Consider the following 25,865-nt stretch of genomic DNA (forward strand, 5'->3'; position numbering starts at 1 on the left):
AGAGAGGAATTTTAATGAACTTTTTGATCTGGAATTGTATGGTTTGAACCATTGGTAAAGGGAGGGAGGCTATCAATGTTATTGTGTTGAATAAAGCTCCGACAAACTCTAATATTTCAGCTGGTTCTAGTTGAGATTTGCTGTAGCTGATAGCAATTTCCAAGAGGGAGCATAAACTGGAGTACTTTATCTTGTGCTTTGATCAGATGATGCCTGGATAGAGTGGTTATGAGCCAGTCGTCCAAGTAAGGAAACACCTGGAATCCTTGCAGTCTCAAGTGAGCTGCTGCTATTGCCATGTAGTTGGTGAACACCTGCGGACTGTGATGAGACCAAAGGGCAGAGCTCTGAATTGGTTATGACTGGCTCCCAGACGGAGTGTAGGTATCTTCTGGATTGTCTGTTCATCTTTATATGCTAATAAGCATCCTGAAGATCTACTGAGCACATCCAGTCAGCTTTGTGCAGAAAAGGCAGAATGGACTGAACTGTGACCATCCAAAACTTTATGTACTGAGGTGACTTACTCAGATTGCTGAGATCCAAAACTGGTCTCTAGTTCCCTGTTTTCTTTGGCACTATAAAGAATCTTGGGTAAGTTCCAGACTCTTTCTGGTCAGGGGGACCTCTTGCATGACTCTTTTTTTCTAGCAGCCTTTCTATTTCTAGTGCTGCTTCTTTCCTCTGACTGTGTGGAACACTGGGAATTTTGTTTACTGTTAATGGGGGGAGGGAAGGGTATTATATAACCTCTGGAAACAATCCTCTGCACCCATGAATCTTTTGTAATCTCTAGCCAGGCTCTCTGGTTCAGGGATAAATGATCTCCAACTGCCTCCAGTGGTGGACAATTGGGCCTCATTTCAGGAATGCTGGTAAGATCTGTCAGAGAGTGTCTCTGGACCCTTGGTTTTGCGGGCCTCCTCTGTTGTGCAGGCGGTGTCTTCCATTAGAGTTCTCCTCTCTGACTCTGGGGAAACTATCCCCACACAGATCTTGGAAGGGACCCTGGGACTTTCTGAACCACATTTTCGACCACTTTGTTGATTCCAAGAAAATGTCCTTTGAAGAGCTGAAAAACATACTCCCACAACAGACAGGGTCTTATCATTCTGCTCACACTTGGATAATGTGTCTTTAACTTTGGGGGAAATAACAAACTTCCATACAAGGGAGCATTGACAAAGGAAGACTTGAAGGGACCATAAAATCACACAGGCACATCCAGGCATGCCTCCTAATGTAAAAATCATAAGTCAAAGTAAACCTTATTGTTGTTAGACCCACACGTGAGTGCAGGCTAAACAAAAATTCTTTGCTTCGAGCTCAATGTGCAGGCAAAAAAATATTAAAAAATATAATATAAATATAAAAACGGAACTACAAACTATATATGACATTAACAGTGACACAAAAACAGAACTACTGACTCTATATATGACATCAACATTGACATGACAGTAGGATATAATTATAGAGACCATTTTGTCCATTGAATGTAATGTAGCTTGTATTTCAAGTTATTGCACAAAAGTAATAAGCATTTGGTGAGATACTGCACAAGTGAGTGAACCTAGTAATGAGTTATTGCACTTTAAGAAAAATATATTTCCTTCAGCCTGTGTGGCAACTGACTAGGTGATCTGTTGGCTTGCCTTGCACTCAAGGTTAATAGCCTGATGGCCTGAGGAAAGAAGCTGTTTCTGAATCTAGTCATTTTGCAATGTATACTTCAGTAGCACTTGCCCGAAGAGATGCAGGAAAACAGTCCCTGAGATGGGTGGCCACGGTCTTTAGCAATCTTTGTGGCTCTTCTGAGACACCATGCAGAGTGCAGATTCTGTGTAGATGTAAGCATGGACCTCGTTATTCTCTCTGCCACTTTCATCACCCTTTGGAGGGGGCTTACGATTTATATATTTTCTGGCATTGTTTTATGTTTCTCATCTGTCCTGAAACTATTTTTCCCACTCCCTCCCACCCTATTCTTGTACCCCTCCTAGTTTGGTGTTCACTCTACTTAATACAGAGAGAACAATTGAGAAGGCCATCCCACTTACGTTCTTATAGGTTCATAGGTAGGTACTAGGCTATTGGCCCTAGGGCCTATATAAGCCTAAACAAACGGTACCCTGGCTTTTTCCCCACCCCCCAAGAAAATTATTTTCCTGTGCCTCTGTCAAGCAGAGCCACTGAAGTAATCACCGGGGTGAATTTCCTCTCTCCCATCTAATCATCAAGATTTTTCTTGAAGAGTGCTAATGAGGAGCTTTATTTGATATAGATAGGTAGTTTGTTCCAGAGTATGGGAAGCCTCTGGGACAGGAATCTATCCCTCCAGCATGTTCTGTTTATTGTGGTGACAAGGTTTAGGTCCCTAGAGCATGTAGCTCGGAGGGATTGGGATTTCTTTAAGTGGAGCATGTCCAACAGCTCTGGGTTTGACATAACTTTGTATGTTAGACAGAGATCGCCTCTGAGTAGGCAATATGTGACAGAGTAAAGCTGAAAATTTTTGAGACGATCTGCGTAGGGCATCTATTTGAGGCTGGTAATCCTCTTTGCGAGGTATTTCTCTGGCCTTTCCAGTTGCTGTAGATGTCTTGTGAGGTACATACCAAAAGGGGCATTGTACTCTACAACAGGTCTAATGAGTGATGAGTAGAGGGGAACAATGACCTCTTTTTTCCTGGATGAGAAACCTTTTGTAATGAGGTGTGCCACGTAGAAGGATTTCCTGACTACTGTGGCAATGTGATTATCAACGGAGAGACTACTGTCCACCTGTGTCCCAAGGTCTCTTATCACACTTTTGGTGTTAAGTAGACTACGGCCTATGTGGTAGTTCATGGATACAGAGTTTTTACCAGAAGGAATGACAATGCACTTTTTGGCATTGAGCTTGAGGCCATGGATTTGACACCAGGCATCTGTCTCAGTGAGGCCCTTTTGTAGGATGTCCACATCGTTAGGAGTTTTGATTATGGCTCCTAGTTTGCAGTCATCTGCGAACTTTGTTAGCCAAAGACCTTCTGTGTTAGCCTGTACTTCAGAGAATTAGATACAAAACAGGAGTGGACCTAGGACTGAACCCTGTAGTACTCCACTTGTCACTGGACTGAAGTTGGATTTAGAGTCTGCTACTTTCACAGTGTGGGTTCTGTCAGTGAGCCAGTTGGCAACCCATCTTGTGACATAGGGATTTATACCTAGTTTAGTGAGTTTATTTATAATTCCAGAGTGGGGGATAGTGTTGAAAGCCTTGGCAACAGCTGGATCTAGATTCTGCTCCTCCTTCCTCTCTCCTTGCACTTTACTTAAAAAAAAAAAAAAAAAGAAAGAAAAAAAGAAAATAAAATGTTGCTTCTTCTTAAAAGTACTCAATTGTATTTATTCTGCTGCATTCATTACTGCTTGGTAGTAACCTGACCAAATTGTAACTGTTATTCTAAGCCTTTTGGTTTACACACTTGGGCGTCAGACCAGTTGTTTTACATTAAGAAGGTTTGTGGTCTGCACTGTTGTGGCAGGACAGGTAGCTTACATCCTTCTACGTTGGGAATTGCTGATTGAAGGCTCAGTGTCTGTTATTCTAAAAGTGTATTAGTTCTGGTAAAGCACTTGGGCTTCAGGCCAGTTATTTTACAATAAGAAGGTTTGTGGTCTGCACTCTTGTGGGAGGAGAGGGTAGATTCTGCCCTTCTGAGCTGGGAATTTCTGATTAAAGGATTATTGTGCCTGCTTATTTGAACTGTTTCTTTCTGAAATTGGTGCGCCTTGTTTGCTGTAGCATAGACTAAATTCAGACCTGCTGAATCTAGCTTTGTTTGTATAACTTGAGCACTAATCCAGACCATCTTTTTTTGGAGAAGGTTACCCTGCACCCTAGTGGCAGGAGTGTGCAGTTAGAACTTGTCTGATCGAAGACTGCTGGAACGGGCCTCAGTTTTTTGCTTTCTATTGGTTAGTTGGTTAATTTGTTTAAATCAGTTTGCTCATTTGCTACTGTTATATTAAAAAATATATATATACTTTATGCATCGCCGCCTGGCTAGGGTTAAACTATTCCCAGTGCCGTAAAGTCTGCTCTTTAAATTTTCCCTTACAGCTAGCCAGTGTTTTAGTTTTAGCACTCAAATCTGTTTCTTTGAGCTCAGCACTTGTTCAGAACTCGTTCTAAGCGCTAAATAACCTACAAATTACTACAACACTCAACTCTCCTCACTTGTCTAGATGAAAACAGTTTTTAGTACTTAATAAATAAGCACCTATCCAGGCAAATCTAAAGGTCAGCTCCCAGTGTTTTCTCCTGTCTACCTGATGAATCTGGGCATCTTGGAGCAATGCAGCAATTGCCTCATGTACACAGACAACCCTCTCCCTCTACCACCCGACACTACAACCTGTGAGAGATGCACTTATATAGCCAAACTGGAAGCAAAGCTCTCTTCACCCAAGACTGGACTAGACAGTCAAGAGGAGAAGGTAAACACCTGTACCACACCACACTCATCACATAGTCTCTCAAAGCCTACACCACCAAAACACACACATAGCAACACAAAATGCACACTTACAATCTCGGAGGCTCTCAATAAAAATCTGCTCAAGCAACAGAGACCTCCAAAGCAGAAACACAAGCAACCTCCAACCCCCCAACAACCAAAATGACACATAGCCCACAAACTCAGTGTGCCACAAGGCATAACAATGTACCCAACACTCTAGTCACAGGTGACTCTATAGTCAGGCACACTGATGTTCCACTCACCAGGCTAAACAAGAAGAAAATTACTGTCAGCTGCCTGTCAGGTGCCAGGATCCACCCCATAAAGCATGCACTCAGGTCACTCCACAACAGGTAGAAATATGATTCTGTCATTGTCCATGTTGGTGTGAATGACCTGAGATGTACCTCCCTGGTCTACATGAAAAGAGATATGGAGAAGCTCTATGATCTTGTAGCCCAGGCAGGTATGACCCTAGCCCTGAGTAGCATCCTGCTATCACCCAGAATGATACCACAGTACAAGGACAAAATGATCGACTTCAACAATTGGCTAAGCTTCTGGTGTCATTTAAGGGGATCCAGTATCTGTCTGCCTGGGATGACATGATCGACAGACCACAACGCTTTGCCAGAGATGGCCTGCACCTGTCATCCTTGGGATTTTGGATACTGGCTAAGGGTCTTGCCACCCCTATAGTGCCTTTTTTAGGCAAGGTTCAAATGACAAATTCACCACTGTAACAGGTACAAGCAAGCAAAATCTGAGGGTAATGCTACTCAATGCTAGAAGTCTAAACCTCAAAATGCATTCACTCGAGGCACTCCATAAAATGGAGAACATCGACATCTGTGCAGTGACAGAGACCTGGTTCAAGGCTCCAGACAGCACCCCTGCATTACCAGGCTATAATTCATACCACACCTTTCGGTCACCTAACCTGGACCGAAACACTAAAGGTGGAGGCTTGTCCATATTCATTAAGGATATCCACACCTCCAGACTAGCTGCTCAGCATAATGCATCCGAGATTATCCAAGTGCAACTAACTCTGGGCAAGACCACAATCCAAATTGTAACTTGCTACATATCCCCCACCATGCCCAAGGATTCCCACTCCTCATTTCGGGATACATTGGAAAATATTAGGGTACAACCCAACACCCTAATAATAAGTGATTTCAACTAACCCACCATTAACTGGGAAAACTACTCATGTACCGACTCTTTTGCTCAACATTTTCTGGAATTCATAAATTCCAACACTTTGGATCAACTTATCCACATCCCCACCAGGGGCAGCAACATCCTAGACCTGGTCATTATCAACATGGGCGACCGGTGTTCCACACCAGAGGTCAATTCCTCATTGGTCAGATCCGACCACAAGCTAATCACCCTAGACATCCACATCCCGCCCCTACCACCCATTAGGGAAACCACAGTAACAAATTTCTCCAAAGCCAACTTCATGCTTCTTAAGACAGAAGTGGCAAACATCATGCAGACGGACAATAGAGGTACGACTGCTGAATCCTACAAAAAATGCACTTTATAAGCACTTACACGAGTGCATGGTTCATGCTATCCCTAACAGAACCAAGATGCTATCCTCCAAAACAAGGAAGCCAATCTGGTGGTCCTCTGCCATAAACAAACTCTACAACAAAAGAAAGAAACTGTTGCAAAAAAGAGTAAAATCCCACGATTGGAGGAACTTCCTGGTCAGCCTCAGTAAGAAGCTGAGATCCCTCATAAAACCCTCCAAAGCTAGTTATGAAAACAAAATCACCACTGATTCTAAAGACAACCACAAAGCATTCTATAGCTATGTGAATAATCTCGATGGCAACACTCAGATCTGCTCTGAGTTACAGCACAATGGCACTAAATATACAGAACCAACTGATATTGCCAACATCCAGGCAGATAGGTTCAATGCTAACTTTACCCCTCTCTCACACCCTAAAGGGCCCATCTCTATACCGGAAGAATGCAAAGTTTTTGTAATCACGGCTGCACAGGTAAAAACCACACTCTCCAAAGCCAAGAACACAGCATCCATGAGACTTGACAACATCCCAGGCTGTGTTCTACACGAACTACAGAATGAACTGGCACCCCACCTAAGCACCATGTTCAATCATAGCCTCACCTCAGACTTTGTGTCCACTGAATGGCACACAGCAACAGTTATCCCACTCCACAAAGGGGGAGCCACCACGGACCCCAGGAACTACCACCCCATTAGCCTAACGGACCTGGTCTGCAAGGCCATGGAATGTATCATTATGGAACTTATAACTAAAGATGTTGGTAATCTCCAAACTCTGGACCCTACCCAGTTTGGGTCTGTAAAAGGCAGATCATGTCTCCTAAACCTGACAGACATCTTTGAAACAGTTACCAAATCGTAGACGAGGGTAAGGTGGCTCACACAGCCTATCTAGATCTCGCCAAGGCTTATGACACCATCCCCCACTCAGGAATTATAGATAAACTCACTAAACTAGGTATAAATCCCTATGTCACAAGATGGGTTGTCAACTGGCTCACTGACAGAACCCACACTGTGAAAGTAGCAGACTCCAAATTCGACTTCAGACCAGTGACAATTGGAGTACCACAGGGTTCAGTCCTGGATCCTCTCCTGTTTGGTATCTACTTTTCTGAAGTACAGGCTAACACAGAAGGTCTTTGGTTAATGAAGTTCACAGATGACTGAAAACTAGGAGCCATAATCGAAACTCCTAACGATGTGGACATCCTACAAAAGGGCCTCACTGAGACAGATGCCTGGTGTTTAAGCCATGGCCTCAAGCTCAATGCCAAAAAGTGCATTGTCATCCCCTTTGGTAAAAACTCTGTACCCATGAGCTACCACATAGGTGGTAGTCTACTTAACACCGAAACTGTGATAAGAGACCTTGGGACACAGGTGGACAGTAGTCTCTCCTTTGATAATTACATCGCCACAGTACCTCATCACAAAAGGTTTCCCATCCAGGAAAAAAGAGGTAATTGTTCCCCTCTACTCGTCACTCATTAGACCCATTATACAGTACAATGCCCCTTTTGGTATGTACCTCACAAGACATCTACAACAACTGGAAAGGCTGCAGAAATACCTCACAAAGAGGATTACTGGCCTCAAACAGATGCCCTACACAGACCGTCTCAAAAAACTCCAGCTTTACTCCATCACATATCGTCTACGGAGAGGTGATCTCTGCCTAACATACAAAGCTATGTCAAACCCAGAGCTGTTGGACATGCTCCACTTAAAGAAATCCCAGTCCCTCCAAGCTACACGCTCTAGGGACCTAAACCTTGTCACCACAACAAACAGAACTTGCTGCAGGGATAGATTCCTGTCCCAGAGACTTCCCATACTCTGGAACAAACTACCTATCTATATCAAACAAAGCTCCTCATTAGCACTCTTCAAGAAAAATCTTGATGATTGGATGGGAAATAGGAAATTCACCCCAGGGGATCACCTCTTTAGCTCTGCTCAACAGGGGCACAGGAAAATAATTTTCTTGGGTAGCAAAAGTCAGAGTACCTTTTTAGCTAGACTTACATAGGCCCTAGGGCCAATAGCCTAGTACCTACCTATGAACCTACTTATGAACCTATGTCCTTGCAGTTTCCATACCATACCTTGATACTGCTTGTCAAGATGCTCTCAATGGTGCCTCTATAGATGGCTGTGGACACTGAAAATGGTAGGTTTGCTCTCCTCAACCTGCATAGGAAGTGGAGTCTTTATTGTGCTTTCTTGACAATGTGATCAGTATTGATGGACCATGTCAAGTCTTCTGCGATGTACATCCCTAGGGATTTGGTACTCTTCACCCTTTCCATTGTCTCTCCCTTGATTGTGAGAGGGAGCTGTGTCACACGTTTTTTCCTGAAGTCTACAATTACCTCTTTTTTTTGTTTACGTTCAGACCCAGTTTATTGCTATCACACCAGTCAATCAGATGTTTCACCTCCTCCCTGTATGCTGTCTCATCACCATTGCTGATTAGGCCTATGACTATAACATCATCCACGCATTTGATAATATGATTTGAGCTAAACCTAGCTGTACAGTCATGGGTCAGCATGGTGAATAGAAAAGGACTGAGAACATATCCTTGAGAGACTTCCGTACTCAGTGTAAGGCTCTTTGAGGTGTTATTGCCAACTCTTACTCTTTGTGGTCTGTCAATAAGGAGGTCCAAAATCCAGTTACACATAGGAGTACTGACTCCCAAGTGAATCAGTTTCTCTATCAGATAGTGTGGTATGACTGAGTTAATGGCAGAGTTGAAGTCAATGAACAGCAGTCAGACATAACAGTTCTTATTTTCCAAATGAGCTAAGGATGTGTGGAGTGCCATCGAGATGGCATCTCCACTGGAGCAGGTGAACCAATAAGCAAATTGGAGTGGGTCCAGTTCTGCAGGAAGATTTGCATTAAATAGTCTTTGACCAATCTTTTGAAACACTTTATTACTGTACAGGTGAGAGCTACTGGGCAATAGTCGTTCAAGTTTACTGGCTGAGACTTTCTGGGTAGTGGAATAATTGTTGCACTCTTGAAGCTTGGGTACTATGGCCTGACAGAGAGCTGTGTTAAATATGTCAGTGAGCACTAGTATGAAATACCTGAACCTGCTGCCCCTGAGGTACCTTCAGCTGCAAGTGAGACAAGCCTCATGGAAAAATATGAAATGGACTGTAGGGTAGCCAACTGTGAGACAAGGGAGCTCTCTGCCTCAGAAGCAATGGTCCCAGAGAGGGATTTGTTAAGATCTTTAATTAAATCTCTCTGGAGTCTGGTGAAGTGAGCCAAATAGTTCAGTGACTGAAGTGCAAAGATCATTGAATCATATACATGCTTCCTGAATCTGTCCAATGCCCTAGATGAAGAGAGGAACTTTGTTCAGCAAGTTCCTTTTATGTGGCTGCCGCTACGACCATGGCATCAACTGGTACTCCCTTGCTTCAAAATTCCCTGTCCTTGGGTGGTGCCAGTATTCTGTCTGGTCTCTTGGGGATCAGCTCAATGGAATTAGGTTCTTTTTACGCCTGTAAAGAGATCAAATGAATGAGCTTGTCAGTGGGCAGGGTCACCCAAGAGGTAAATGGGCCACACACAAAGGCTTCCAGGAATATTGATTCCTCTTGGGAAGGGTTATCAGTTAACCAACCACCCCTTTGCTTGAGGATCTCTAATATGTCTCCAAATAAGACATCATCAGGTGGTGATCTTGTGGACCCCTCCCCCTCCTCGAAATCAGTATCATCTAAGACAGACTCAGGAAGAGAGTCTATGTGCGGTGGGATCCTCTGTAGAAGCAATGAAAGATATCAATATACCCTGAGGGGTCTCCTGGAAACCTTCAGCTGGCTGTCCGTGTGGAGTAGGAAGTTGAGTCTCAAGACACAAAGACAACTCGGTATGGGAAGTAAGAGTCAAGAAAGGTGGATACGTCCTTGCTCTTGGACTGGAGAAAATTCTCTCCACTACCTCGAAAGGAGAATGCCTCACAGACAAAGAACCCGACAGCTCTGAGAAAATGTGCTTCTGAACTGTCGGTTCCTTCTGACCCATAGGCAAACTTCAAAGCAGGGGTTGGAGCTGAGCTGTTAAGGGCCAAGGCTACAAGGGGCAGAGATGGTTCCAACAACCTCGGAGTTGACTCCAACACTTTGGAGCCAGGGCTACGGCTCTGAGAGATATCGGAGCTGGTCCACTCAGAGGCGGTATCGGTGTAGAAGATACAAGGATCTTTGGATTCAGTATGGACAAATCTGGGCTATTCAGATCCAACTCCTCTGAAAGCAAAAGTTGGATCAGAGAAGGAGACAAAACAGGTGGGGTAGTACTAATGATGGTCTCCAGACCCAATGGAGTAGGAGCTGGGAGAACCCCCCCCCTATTTGAATTTGCATCGAGATAAATTAGCTTATCATCCTATCCACATCTGCTTCAGTCAAACTTCTGAAGGATCGAGAAGAGGAAGCAATGGACAAAGTCCTGGAGTGGTGATATCTTTCCAAATAAGGAGACGGGAGATGGGAAGATATCAGATGTAAAGTCAGAGGGGACTGGATCCAAGGAGACTTATCCTTGTGTTTCTTCAGACCTGAGGGGGTCGGATCCAATGTCATAGATTCTGGATCCAAATAAGTCAGACTCGAGGGTTTGGTCTTTGGATCCGACTGAATCAGATCAGACAATTTAGATATTTTGAGAGGCAGTTCCAAGCTCAAAGCAGAAGAATGTGACGGGTCTGATGAATGCTTTTCGGCCTCCTTTTTATCACCTTTTTTAGGGGGTTTGAGCTCCAGATGCTGTATCAGAGGATGTCAAGGGCATTAATCCTCTTAAGTTTAATTTAAAGACCTTACATATATCGCATGCAGGGTTTAAATGGGCCGGGCCTAAGCAATAAATGCACAACTTGTGTGCATCTGGCAAAGGAATCTTATGGCCACAGGCCTTACTTTTTTAAAACCCAATGGTTTTCAGGCATTGCTACATATATATTAGCAGACAAGATAGAGAAAAAAAAAAAGATTTTTTTTTTTTTTATTTTAAACTAATTAATAAAAAGATGAAATGAAGTATTACCAGCAATGGTAATTTAAAGGGACTATCTCAAAGGTGAAGAAAAGGGAAGAGAAAGGGAGAAAATATCAGCAATGGTATTCAGTAAAATACACTAAATAGTGTAATAAGGGCAAGGCATGATTAAAAAAAAGATAAAAAGGATATATATATACATATATATATATATATATATATATATATATATATATATACGTTTTAGTATTACGCAGAAAAAAACAAGGTATAACTCGAGAGCTAACAGCAACCAACATCTGAACATGAAAGCAGCAAACGAGATCTGCAGTATGGTAAGAGAATAGTGTGTTATGGGTAAGAGAGGAGCTCTGGAGCTTCAATGTTCCATGAATTGTAAAAAGCATCCGAGTCAGATCCAAGGGTCAGATCTGAATCCAGCAACAGTTGAGGAATGAATGAAAATGACAACATCAGATCAAATAGTATGCCAAGCCTGGGTAAGACACAGACAGCAACTTTTCTGCAAGAACATCATATTTGAATGGGCAAAAAATGGAGGACCTTCATAATCCGTGTCAATGGAAAAAATGAAAGTTAAGAAATTAAAAGTCATTAATGGATTTCTGTGTGTTAAATATCATCAGTGATACTACAGGGATAAATAAAAGTTATGAGATTAGATGGAGTATTCCTTTAAGTACTGAGTACAGACAATATATTAGCAAATACTTTCATTCTGTTCTGTGACCAGCTACCTCAGGAGTTACAGCTGGACTATCTGCTACAAGGGCATTATGCTTACTTTTATCCTTACAATTCAAAAGTATTATCATGTACAGATGAAAATCTGGTCCACGAAAGAATAGCTGGAAAGAAATAATACAAAAAAAAAACATGTTACTTACCTGCCTGGCTATTTTCCGGGCTTCCCAGTATGGTTTTGAATCATCCACCGCCTTCCCAATTTTGCTAACAAGTTCATCCAACTTCAATGTAGCCTCTGCTAGAACAGTGCGAAATTTCTGGCGTGCATCCTATAAACAAAAATAATTAAACATATTAGAAAACAATGTTTCATAGAGTTGTGTTGTTCACCACAGTTACTCAATGATAATTCATTGATAGTTTCAGAAATGTCAGGATACACCATTATGTAATCGAATGTGACTTTTTTCAGAACTATATAGTAGCTTAACAGAAACAATGTTAACACTTCATTCATCTCGAAAACACATTGGCATTAGGCTTAGAAATACAACAGTCTTTAAGTGGCAATATTGAAAGTACATATTAATCTATACAAACACTCTTAAAAGCTTTATTTAATTTTTCATTACAAAGAATGGCCTGCTTGGTAAAAAACAGTATTTTTATGATATTTATTCTCTCTAATAAAGGAATCTTTTTATTTTTCATATTTTGCAAGAAAATATTGTTGTTTACACCATTGGGCATTTTCTTTTAAAGTATGGAAAGGGCTAAAAAGTTATGATTCTCCTGTTTTAAATTAACAACAACAGAAGCCATACATTTTGGTTACTACCCATGCAACCATAAAAAGTTCAGTCACAAATCATCTTATATCCCAAATAATCTTGATTTTTTTTTTAGTCTGAATAAAAAAAAGTGTTCTGGTGAATGCTTAGCATCTGATACTGTCAACATCAGATCATCTATATAAATGTAAATGTTTTGCCGTGGGGCCTCTATAGTTATATGTTTAATTAGAGTACTTTCAATATTTCTAGTTACTAAAAGTTCCATCGCCAGTAAAAACAAGGAAGGTGCCAAAGAGCAACCTTGCCTGGCTCTTTTGTTTTATGTAAACCTTCCAGATTCATGAATGTTTATAAAAAATAAGCTTTTGTGTTCTTGTACAATGTCAGACTTCCAAGGACAAGTTCCCATGGAAAGTACAGTTGTGCAAGAGCATACAATAGTAGTAGATGTTCAAACAGATGACTGCTGCATTATTCCTCACCTATAGAGTGCAACCTTCCTCATGTGCCATATGCCTGACTTGTGACTTCTGCATGAGACTACATGCTGGTACTTAATGAATGTATAAACAGGAAAATCATCAGAGCTTTCTAGCTTCAGAATAAACATTGAGGCTGACAAATCAAAGGATGGATACGGTCTTAAAACATACAGGTGGAAGAGACAAAAGGCCGGATGCTGGACAGATTGACTCAAGGGCAACTCAGTAACTACTTTAGGCATAAAGTAAAGGATAGCGTGAGGCCAACCCTGTCCTTAAGACAAAGAAAGGAGGAGAATACATAACAGCCTGCAATTCAGAGACTTTTTGGCTGTAATTAAGGCAACTAGCAATACTATTTTCCAAGTTAAGAATTTCAATGGAACAGAAGACGCAGGCTTAAATGAAGGCAAGGTTAGTTTTTCCCAAACATAATTTAAGTCCCAGGATGTCTTAAAAAGTGATTGACCTGGTAACATGAAGAAAGATGAGGATCAACAGATAGAAAGTTAGACAAACGGAAATGGATAACAAATGCAATTCTATGAGATGAGAACCAAATTATACAAAGAATGTTTTACATTTATAAAAGGAAGTGATGTTTTATCCAGTTTTTATCTCTGATGAAGTCCTGTTACAATTTATTGTGACATAAGCACTTAGAATTTTTCATTAAACAATAGTTTGATTTTAGCTGTAGTACCGTTTTTCTTTCCTGTGTTCCAGACGTTTGTTTCTTTACCTCTGGTGTTTATGCTGATATTGTGAGTGGCTTGCAGTCCTGGTTGCAAGGCACTTTTCTGGACTTCTATGAGATGAGTAGCTCACACAAAAAATTGAGGCCCCCTCCTTGAAAAGGATCTTGACCAATTACGTGGCACCATACAGAAAATCTTTTCCATTTTTAGTAACAGGTTTCCTTGCCTTCTTTAGTACTTGGAGGTTGTTAAAATCATCAGCTCCACAAATAGGCAATGAAGAAATAATATATACCAACCTCAAAATAAACCAAAACAAAACCATCAAAATAATTGGATGCTACTTCCCACCTGGCCAAAACATCCCTCCACTAGAAAACCTCCTCAGCTGGTCTACCCACCATCTCCCCCAAGAAACTATCACTTTAGGTGATTTCAATATTGACTGGCAATCCTGTTCTGGCAACAATCCAACCCATCATGTACACCTTCATGGCTTCACCCAACTAGTCCAGTCACCAACCAGGATAAATAAAAACTCCAGCAAGCACACTACCCTGGATTGGATACTAGTCAGTAAGAGCCACCAGTCATATATAACAGGTTGCTTATCAGATAGCCTCAGTGATCACTCCTCAACATTCCCACTCAGAAAATACCTATACCAAGCTAAACCTGTCATCTACCGTCAAATACGTAAAAACTAAACTTTAACCCACTCACATTCATCTCATCGCTCAACGAATGTAACTGGCATCCTCTAAAGTACCTCGGTCTAGATGACGCAGTTGAATTTTTTAATACTACCTTCCTGAACATCCTTAATTACCATGCCCCCATAAGATTTTCCAGAACCAAAGCACAACCCTCCCCAAGGCTACAGAAAACCACTAAGTCAGAAATGAAAAACAGGGATAAAGCCTGGGAGCACTGGTGCAAAACCAAAACCCCCTCAGCTAGACAGAAATTCCTAGAACTACGCAACAAAGTCAAAAAACTCATAAAACAGGACAAATTCCAATACTACCAGTCTGCCCTAGACTCCTCACAACACAGCCCCAAACAATTCTGGTCCTCCATAAACTCCATCCTCCACCCAGGTAAAGTCAGTACCCCTCCTCCTAACATCCCTCACTCCTCAGAAAATATTGCTACCTCATTCAACACACACTTCATCCAAACCATACTATCACTAGCTAAACAACACAACCCTCCCTCCAACTCACACCTTCAACTAGTAATCTCCCCACTGCCTTCTCTTTTTCTCCTGTACCTACCTCCAACATAAAAAAACTCTTAACTAAACTTAAACCCACCAAATTAGCAGCAGACAACCTCCCAAGTAAATACCTACAAATCACAGCTGATGCTCTGGCCTACCCAGTATCCATCTTGATTAACCGATCTCTGTCAGAAAGTTACGTTCCCACACTGTGGAAAGTATCACATATAATTCCCCTCCACAAAGGCGGACCCTCCGCAGAACTAACCAATTACTGCTCCATAGCTATTCTCTCTCCACTCTCCAAAATACTAGAAAGTTGCATACACTCTCAGGTCTCAGACTACCTCCTTACTAACAATCTCCTTTCCAGTACTCATCATGGTTTCCGACCAAACCATAGCACCACCAATGCCTTAATCTCCTTTACTAACACTGTCCTTCAGCATAAAAACAATGGCTATCTCTCCTCTGCTACTTTCCTAGACCTACCTAAAGCATTTGACATGGTCCCACACAAACAACTTATCTCTGTCCTCAATAACCTATCCTTCTCACAATCAGTCACCAACTGGTTTCAGAGTTACCTGTCTGACCGCCAACAATCCGTTGTATGGCAGAATGACATATCTCCCCAACTACCTGTCTCCATAGGGGTTCCCCAAGGATCCATCCTTGGACCCCTACTCTTCTCTGTTTACACCAATAATCTAGCCTCTGCCACCAAATATGGCACACTCATACAATACGCAGATGACTCAACCATCATCTGCTCAGCCCAGTCCCTACCAAAACTGCAAAAGGTCACACAGGAAGCCTTTTCCTCTGTTGAAACATGGTTATCCGATGCCCAATTAATACTCAACCCAAACAAAACTAAACTACTCATTTTCCAACCCACCAAACATACTCAAAACAACTTTCACTTAAACATCACAGCAAAAGTCAACACAACTATATACCCAAGTGAACACACCAAATTGCTATGAGTGGAAACAGACAAACTAAAATTTGACATTCACATATCCATGACCATAAAAAAGTCCACAAAAAAACTAGGAGCGTTATACAGAAATAAGCAATTTCTCACCAAAGCAGCAAAGATTTCAATAGCAAATTCCCACCTTATCTCCACCCTACTTTATGCCTCTCCAATATATACCAACTTAAGGCAATGCGATCTAAACAAGCTAGAGACCTGCTACAACAAAATCGCCAAGTTCACCACAGGGGCATCCTACCATAGTCACCACTGTCTCTCACTTGCTGAACTGGGCTGGCTTGAACTCCCTCACCTCCTTCAGTGGTATCAACTCTCACTCGCCCACAAACTAGTAAACCATCCACTAAATGTCCCATCCCTCCAGACTCTACTCCAACCCTATCGCACCACCAGACCACTAAGATCTGGCAGCAAAAATCACTTGCAGATCACTAAAGCCAATAACTCTGCTGGTGAAGCACTATTCTCTTACGCCATAGCCAAATTATGGAACTCACTCCCACCCACAATTACCTCCGTACCATCATGCACCCACTTCAAAACTTTACTAAAAGCGCACCTAAAAACATGCTGGCTATGCCTTGCAACTCCCACTCTAATATCATCCACCACATCCAACCACTACCTTTATTTCCACTCCATTAACTACCTTGATTATAGCAAGCTCAGATGCTCATAAGCCTAGTACTTATTATACAGCAGGAACTTCTCATTGTAACACTTGCTAATGTCCGTTATATACTTCACAGATAAAGATTCTAGTTGTCTACTGATGTACTATGTTCTTCATCTGTAAATATGTTGTAAGTAATTGCTATGTTAAATTGTTAATCGCTATGTAATCCAATGTAACTACTGCCTGTTTATTTTAACTGTGAAGCTTTTCTCCCCGGGCCTACGTCCAGTCGGACACTCCCGGTCAACAAATTTAAATAAATAAATAAATAAAATGAAATGTCCTTGCAGTAATGATGCCTAAAAGGTTTCAAAAGCCTATCATCCAATAGTGACATTCAGTTTCTTGAGGTTTGGATGAACAAGAGAACCCTTTTGTTGTGTGAGCAACTAAACCCTATGGAGTAACATATGGTGGTTGCCCTTGACTAGATAGAAAACAAGGGAGAACCAGTGCTACCAGTGCAAAAAAGGAATTTCCAACAATATTTTTGGTTTGTCTTTCTGAATCCTCAGAATGACCTTTGTTAGAAGAGGAAAGGGGGGGAAGCATAATGGAACTGCAGCTTCCATGGAAAAGAAAAGGCATCCCTTCTCCAGGCTTCCTTGCAAGAGACTCTGTGCGAGAAAGATTGAGTTGTTTGTTTAGAAAAGATAAAAAGACCTGTCTGTTGAGTTCCCCACTGATATGCAATTTGAAGGAAGACCCCTGGGTTCAACATCCATTTGTGAAGGTCTGCTGTGGATTTGCTCAAATAGTCTGCCATGGTATTTAGAAGCTCTCTTTAACTTCTTTAGCACTATCTTTAACCAACTTAAAATTCCTAGAGCTGGGCTCACTTGACTAAACCTGTAATTAATGTAAATATTGTGAATATTTTCTACTTTCTACTTTAATTATGTATATAAAGCAAGCATAATCTGATTCTTCAACAAATGTAATTTAACTGACACTCACTCTCAACACTCATTTTCCCTTGCATCAAAAGTAACAATCACCCTTAACTTCTCTCTTAACAGATTCTTCCAACTATGCTTGTTGTAAATTCTTATTTGTGTTTTTGTGTTTCCCAGTACAATGTTAACTTGTATACTCCTGCATTTTATTGTAATTTGAACTTATACAATGCTTTCTTGGAGCTTTTCTTCCCGGGCCTCCACTGCAAACGGGTAATGTTGACCCAGTGGACTTCCCCGGTAACCAAACTGAAAATAAATAATAAATAAATTAATCAGACTGAAAGAAATGATTGTATTGACTTGCTAGCTCACAGACTAACACAGCAAGTCTAAAAAGGAGACAAGACTTTTTTCCCTTTGTTCTTTCATATGTCAGTATACCACATTACAATAGTATTGTTTGTCATTACTTGAAGAGACCCTAGATTCTAAAGAAAAACAGAGCTTGAAGAGCATAAATTAGGGCCATCATTTCTTTGATGTTTTTTTTTTTGTGTGTGCTTCTTTTTGTTTTGTCTAGGCAAAATTCCTTGGACTTTGACAGATGTTAAACAGGCACCTCATGCACCTCATGCAAAATCTGATGCATTTGTTGCCTTCATCTGTGGGAGGGGGTGGAAAGAGGAAAGAGGATCCCGGACTGACTGTACCCTAGCTGATCCAATAAGAAATGTCTTTCTCCACAAAATGCAAAAGATGTATGGGGAACATTAAAGGATGACAGTGTTGAACCCAAAATGATTTGAGGCCCCTCTAACAATCCTTGTGTGAAGTCTGGCATGTGGGATCATTAAAGTTATTAATGCCATGCATCCTAGGGTTCTTAAGAATCATTACAAGGCTCATCAATGATAGCAGTAGATCTTCAGACACTGTGCTTTACCCAATGGAAGAAATGCCATCATGGTGGATGTGTCCAGAATTCATCCCAGGAACACCAAAGAATGGGCTGGATCCAGGGCCAACTTCTGTAAGTTTAAAGTAAAACCTAAGCAGAGAAGTAAAGGGGTTGAAAAGTGAAGAGTTATTAGAGTTTCTTGTTTGGAAGTAGCCTAAATCAAGCAGTTATCCAAGTAGGTATAGGTATGCAAGCTTTGACACTTGCAAAAAGCTAAAACGGGAGCAAAACATTTTGTGAAAACCCTTGGGGACGTGGATAAGCCAAATAGCAAAGAAGTAAATTGCAAGTGGTAACGTAATGCAAAGAATCTTAAATATTGTCTGCGATTTGTGTGGAAATGAACATGCAGATAAGAATCCTTTAGGTTTACTGTAGCTAGGAATGCTTGAGGAAAAAGAGGAAAGGGATTTTGCAGGGTTAACAGCTTGAATTTTGGAACTCTTTGAAAGTTCTTTCATTTGAATAGACCAAAGACCTCCAGTCTTCTCTTTCCCTAGGACCAGGAAATGTCTCTAGTAGAAACCTTTTCCAGTCTGATGGAGTGAAACAATTTCTATGAAACTTTGAAGATACATATCTTAAATAATCATAAATATGATATGTTGCTGATAGGGGGGGACTTGGGGGATTTCAGATAGAATGGGATGGGATTCCCACTGAAGACTGTATCTTTCTATGATATCCAAAATCCAAGATGCTGAAGTTATTAGATTCCCAATGAGAGGAGAAAAAAAATCCTGACATTTTGGAAGCGGAAGGGCTGAAATAGAAGGGGTTTCACTGAAAAGGGTAGTCAGAAGTTTGTACTTCTATCAGAAAAGGATCATTAGAATCCTTTAAAGTCAGTATTTGATTTGTCCTGTCATTTCTTTCCTGGAAACTTTTTGCCCTTTTGCTGTGAAGAGTTTTGATGTGTATGAAAAAATGGGCCTGATTTGGTGGGATAACTTCTCTGAAACTTAGGGAAAGGGGAAGAAACAACTCCATAACCATGTGCATAATCTTTCTCTTTTCTTCTACTTTCTTGCAAATCTCAGAAAAATAATTGCCAAAAAGAATGTCTTTGTCTAGTGAGCATCCAAAAGTTTGGAGTTTTTACATAATCTAGAAGAGAGTGAAGCCTCAGGTACACTTATCTTCTAAGAACTAAATCAGCGGCAGCTGCTCTAGAAGAAGCATGAGCTGCATCACACCTGCATTTAATAAAATGTCTTAACAACTGGGTGAGATGCAGAGGTTGATCATGTCCAGAGTGGTGGTCTTGGTGTCAGTATCTGGTATATTAGAAACTACTTGTCAGATTCTGAAGAGATGTCAGCTGGACTTGATGAAGCTTTTTGTATAGAATTTTAGTTTTTTACACATTCTAAAATCTGTCCAGCTTCTTGGATGTGGGATTCAGGGTCTGTGGCCAAAGAAGCTGACATAACCTCTTCCTTAGGTTTCCCTGGCTACTGTGTGTTCCTGCCTTTGGCGTTCTCTCCATATAACCCCCTGACCACCTGCTGGTCTTGGATCCTGCATCTTATAAAAAACTCCGGTCATCTCTCCCAAATTAAAGAATAAAGCTATCCCACTAAGAGGAGCCTTCACCTGGAAAAGACATAAGGAACCATATAACCCCTGACCACCTGCTGGTCTTGGATCCTGCATCTTATAAAAAACTCCGGTCATCTCTCCCAAATTAAAGAATAAAGCTATCCCACTAAGAGGAGCCTTCACCTGGAAAAGACATAAGGAACCATATAACCCCCTGACCACCTGCTGGTCTTGGATCCTGCATCTTATAAAAAACTCCGGTCATCTCTCCCAAATTAAAGAATAAAGCTATCCCACTAAGAGGAGCCTTCACCTGGAAAGACATAAGGAACCATATAACCCCTGACCACCTGCTGGTCTTGGATCCTGCATCTTATAAAAACTCCGTCATCTCTCCCAAATTAAAGAATAAAGCTATCCCACTAAGAGGAGCCTTCACCTGGAAAAGACATAAGGAACAATATAACCCCCTGACCACCTGCTGGTCTTGGATCCTGCATCTTATAAAACTCCGGTCATCTCTCCCAAATTAAAGAATAAAGCTATCCCACTAAGAGGAGCCTTCACCTGGAAAGACATAAGGAAGTATGTCCTAGAGCTCCTGCTGAATTTAAATACCTACTTGTATACTTCTTTCCCAGTGATATTGTAAACCCAAAGGCAGCCTAGCCAGTAGCCTGCAACCAAACCCCCTCCCTCCTCAACCAACTGATCACATAATCCCTGTAATATCCCTAGCAGCTTGCCCCACGCTTGAACCCCCAGGCCCTGTAAACAGCATTGATAGAAGTACCTGCTGTGGCTACTAGGTGGCCCCATCTATTAGGGCTTTCTCTTCCTTTTCCTCTGTAAACTGCTTACACCTAACAAATTCTCTTTATCTTACCCTATCTTACCTCTTGACAATAAATATACCTGCATCCCCTTGCCTTACGATACTTATATCCCTTTGCTGTACTTACCTTCATTCTGAGTACTTCACTGATAGTTTTTCTCCTGACCTCTTCTCCTTTGGCTCTTCCCCTCCCTACCCCAATTCCCACCCACCCCAGGGTCCTACATTTATCTCCAATAGGGACACACCCATAGATACCTTCTCTCCAATCACAGTTATCACTATCACACTTATACACCCTCCCCTTTCTGAAACACTATACCTATCTCAATATATCACTACCTCCTGCCCCAAACTCTAATTACTATCACCTAACTCTACTCCATCACACAATATCCTTCATTTCTACAAACCTCCACGTAACTCACAATGCCCATATTATCCATCCATACTTTACTGAGACTACTTATCTCTATACTATTACTATCATCTCTTACAACTACTTACATCATAACGTCTTACGAATCCTCTAAGAATATTCCTCCTTCACTGCCCTCTAAAAGTACCTCTACAAATGAAATACCTTTATCTGCATCCTACAAACTCTCACCCTCTCAATCCATATACCTTCTAGCCAAATATCACAGACTAGCACACTACAAGTTTTTAAAAACTCTAACCAAAAAGACATTTCTCTCTTACTATAAACTTAAACCACAGATATATCTTACTCTTCTCCACTTATTACAAGATGGTGATATTCACCCCAATCCTGGCCCACATCATATTACAACCAACACAGAACAAAACCAAACTAAACCTTTATCTCTCTTAAACTCAAAACCTTCCAATTCCCTTTCCATTGCTCATCTTAATATACGTAGTATCTGTAATAAAATAAGTCAACTCCATGCCCTCCTCGAAACACAACAGTTCGACATTTTATGCCTATCAGAAACTTGGTTAAAACCTTCCATTAGAGACACGAAATTACCCCACCTGGTTATAATATTATTAGACTTGATCGCACTACCAAGAAAGGAGGTGGGGTAGCCATTTTATTCAAAGCAAAACTTAAACTTAATCCTCTTGATCTTACTCTTACCCAAAACACAAATGCAGAAGTAATTAGCACCAAAATACAAATCAATAACACTAAAGCAATAAACATTATTTGTGCATATCTCCCCCCTGGCAATAACATCAGAACCCTTGAAGACATACTCTACCAGCTTTCCTTCAAACTCCCACAAGAAACACTAGTCCTTGGGGACCTCAACATAGACTGGAATTCTTGTAACAACGCTAACCCTACTTCCCACATCAACCTCTATGGCTTCAAACAACTTATCAATAGCCCCACTAGAACTAATAAAGCAAACAATAAGGGTACCACCCTCGACTGGATTCTCACAAATACCCCCTTGCAAAACTACCAAACACATATCCTTCCAGATGACCTTAGTGACCATGCTCTAACCTATATCATCAGATGCAAAACCAACCTAACCTTACCCACCACTTTCCAAACTCTTCACTCAAAAAAGAAACTTAACCCTGAGCAGTTTCAGGCTGAACTTTCACAATGTAAATGGACCCCACTAAAATATCTCCCACTCAACAAAGCAGTTGAACACTTCAATTCTACATTCTTAGCTATACTTAACCAGCATGCCCCAAGTCGCACCATTAGAACCAAAACTAAAACTGCTCCCTGGCTAACCACTAATACTAAGCTTAAAATAGCCCTAAGAAACAAATCTTGGCATAAATGGCGTACCACCAAAAGTCCTACTGACCACCAAAACTTTAGAGAACTTAGAAACAGTACTAAAAAGCCATTCTATTAGATAAAAGAACTACTACATTCAACTTCAAAAACTACCAAAGATGAACCTAAAACATTCTGGACATGTATTAATAATCTGCTGACCCCAGGCAAAATAATTACACCCAACCCTCAGGATTCTGACCCTGATAATCCCACACTAACAGCCAATACCTTTAATTCCTTCTTCACCAATTCTATACAAACTCTAGCCAACCAACTATCTCCAGATACTTCTCAACTGCCAAACACATTAATAAACACTATCCCTCCCTACACCTACAACCTATATCTACCTCCTATATACAAACTCTTCTCCATAAACTAAAACCTACCACCCCTTCCGCAGACAAGCTTCCAGCTGAATTCCTTCAACTAGCAGCAAAAGCCATTGCTTACCCTGTCTCTATCCTAATAAACAGATCAATATAAGAAGGTATTTTTCCAACAGTCTGGAAGATATCACATATTATATCGCTACATAAAGGAGTCAAATCTTATGATTTCTCCAACTATCGTCCCATAGCACTTCTATCCCCTTAGCTAAAATCATGGAAAATGTATACATAAACAACTACTCAATCATCTCCTCTATAATAGCCTCTTAGCTGACACTCAACATGGTTTCAGACCTGCTCACAGTACCACCACAGCTTTACTCTCCTTTACAAATACCATAAACTTCAACCAACAATAACAAACTTACATCTTCTTTTCTTAGACCTATCAAAAGCCTTTGATATGGTGAATCATACACTTCTTCTGCACACACTAAAATCTCTGGCCCTGGATCCCTCTTCCATAACCTGGTTTTCTTCCTATCTAGAAAACCGTCAGCAAGCTGTACTCTGGAAAAACTCATTATCTGCTCTCCTCCCTGTTTCTTTAGGAGTCCCTCAAGGATCTATCCTAGGCCCACTTCTATTTTCCATCTTTATTAACGACCTCCAATCTTCTATCCCTAATACTACCTGCATACAATATGCAGATGACTCCACCATTATTTGCACTGCTTCTTCTCAAACCGAACTCCAGATTCAAACTCAATCAGCCTTCTCAACTGTTGAACAGTGGTTCTCCAATCGCTGTCTACTCCTTAACCCAAAGAAAACTAAATTATTACTCTTTTCACCTACACGTAAATCGACTCTGTCAAACTTCTCTATCACAGCAACTGATAACACCATTATTTCTCCTGATTCTACAACTAAACTTCTCGGTGTTATTATCGATAATAATCTTAACTATGATTGTCAAATCAACAGTACAATAAAAGCAGTTAATAAAAAAATAGGGTCCCTGTACAGGATAAAGCCCTTCCTAACACCGGAAGCTAGGACAACCCTAGCCCAAACACATCTTATCTCTACCCTTCTGTATGCTTCCCTATTTACACTAATCTATCTAAAAGTAACCTTAAGAAACTTACTACATCCTATCACAATATTGCCAGATTTGCCACCTCATCCCAATTCAGAACCCACCACTGTCTAAACCTAAAACAACTACACTGGCTGGAACTCCCTAACAAGCTCATTTTTCAACAACTTTTAATAGCACACAAAATTCTATACCAACCTTCTAAAACACCAGCTCTTAGCAACCTCTTGACTCCTATATTAACCTGAAACAACTACGTTCCTCTGATAAACTACTTGTTAATATTACTAGAACTATTAATTCTGCAGGCAACTCCTTTTTCTGACTGAGTAGGTAAAATATGGAATAATCTTCCATCTGACATCTCTTCTTTGCCCACTCTTCCACTCTTCAAGAAACAACTATTAAGACATCTTAATAATTTCTGGCTTTGCTCTTGTACCAACCCAGATTAACTTGCTTGCACCTTACTCTATCATAAACCTTCCTTAGCCACTTGGACCCCCCCATCTACCTCAACTCTTCACTTGACAAAATATCCCTTTCTTTGTAAATATTACTTGATTCACTCTAATAATTCCTACCTTCCTTCCTGTATTGTTAGTAGTTATCCTTTCTCTAAATCTCCTTCTAATATTAGCTTTTTAGGTAAGTTAAGATCTATCATATAGGTGTTTACATATTATTTTTATCCATTGTACAACTCATTTGTACTATTCATTATTTGTATTTGTATAATTGTTTTTCTACCTCTAGAGCTTTTCTCCTCAGGCCTCACATTCTAAGTTAGCTTTTTTAGTTCACTAAGATCTATAATAAATGTGACTACATTTTATTTTTCCCATTGCATAACACTTTTGTACTATGAATTAATTGTATTTTTAAAATTGTTTTTACCTCTGAGTTTTCTCCCGGGCCTCCACTGAAAATGGACATTAATCCAGCTGGACTAGCCCGGTCAACAAATGTAAAATAAAATAAAAATAAAATAAAAAAATAAAAAATAAAAATAAAGAGATTGTAATTCTCTTAGGATCGCAGACAACTTCCTACATACTCACGAGGTCATAGTACCATTTTAGTGATTCAGATATGTTTGCCTCCCATTTGAAATGTTACAGATAGTATTAACAGAAGTAAACTCTTCATGGTGGGATACAGTAGACTGACAGTTATATGGCTTTCACTGAAAGTACAGAGGAGAAAGCATTTGTGAGGCATACTCAAGACTTAAGACTCTCAGTCAGAAGAACGTTCTTCATCAGAGGAGAAGGAAAAATTATTTTTTCTCATTCAAGGGACACAAGCAGAGGGGGAGGGAGGCTAGGAAAAATTAAAAAGCCATGAGAGATTTGAATGACCTCTGAGAAAAACAAATAACTTCTTCTTAGTGTCTTTAAGAGAAGTATATGGAGCAGCAGGAACAGAATTTTGCTTTTTTTGTCTTCTCTTTTTTAAGACTCTCCAGAGAAATAATTCAAAGTGGAGAAAAAGCTGAACATACCTCCATGATACTACCTGAAATGTCTTCCAGGACTAAAATCTGAGGAATGCTCCCTGTTCTTCAGAAAGAATCAGCTTTGGCTCTCCTTTCATGACTGCATTCGGCATCTGGTCAGTCGATTTGGACAAACTCAAACCTTGCACCAAGATGATCTTCCAAGGGGTTCCAACAGAGGGAAGAGGAATGATAGCTGGACAGTCCGAGGAATCATTACCTGCCTCAATGGAGACATCCAACTTTGACTAACT

General features: G+C 40.7%; 1 protein-coding gene across 1 annotated transcript in view; it reads right to left on the reverse strand.

Moving 5' to 3' along the window:
* Positions 1 to 25,865, reverse strand: part of SH3BP5 (SH3 domain binding protein 5) — a 1,951,634-nt gene that overhangs the window by 1,134,688 nt on the left and 791,081 nt on the right. The window contains exon 3 of the mRNA XM_044064003.1: positions 11,997 to 12,125. Within this exon, the coding sequence (XP_043919938.1) occupies positions 11,997 to 12,125 (129 nt within the window). The remainder of the gene's footprint in view (positions 1 to 11,996; positions 12,126 to 25,865) is intronic.

Source organism: Protopterus annectens, chromosome 2.part2, assembly GCF_019279795.1.
Source record: "Protopterus annectens isolate FY-2018-M chromosome 2.part2, PAN1.0, whole genome shotgun sequence".
Classification (NCBI taxonomy): Eukaryota; Metazoa; Chordata; order Ceratodontiformes; family Protopteridae; genus Protopterus; species Protopterus annectens.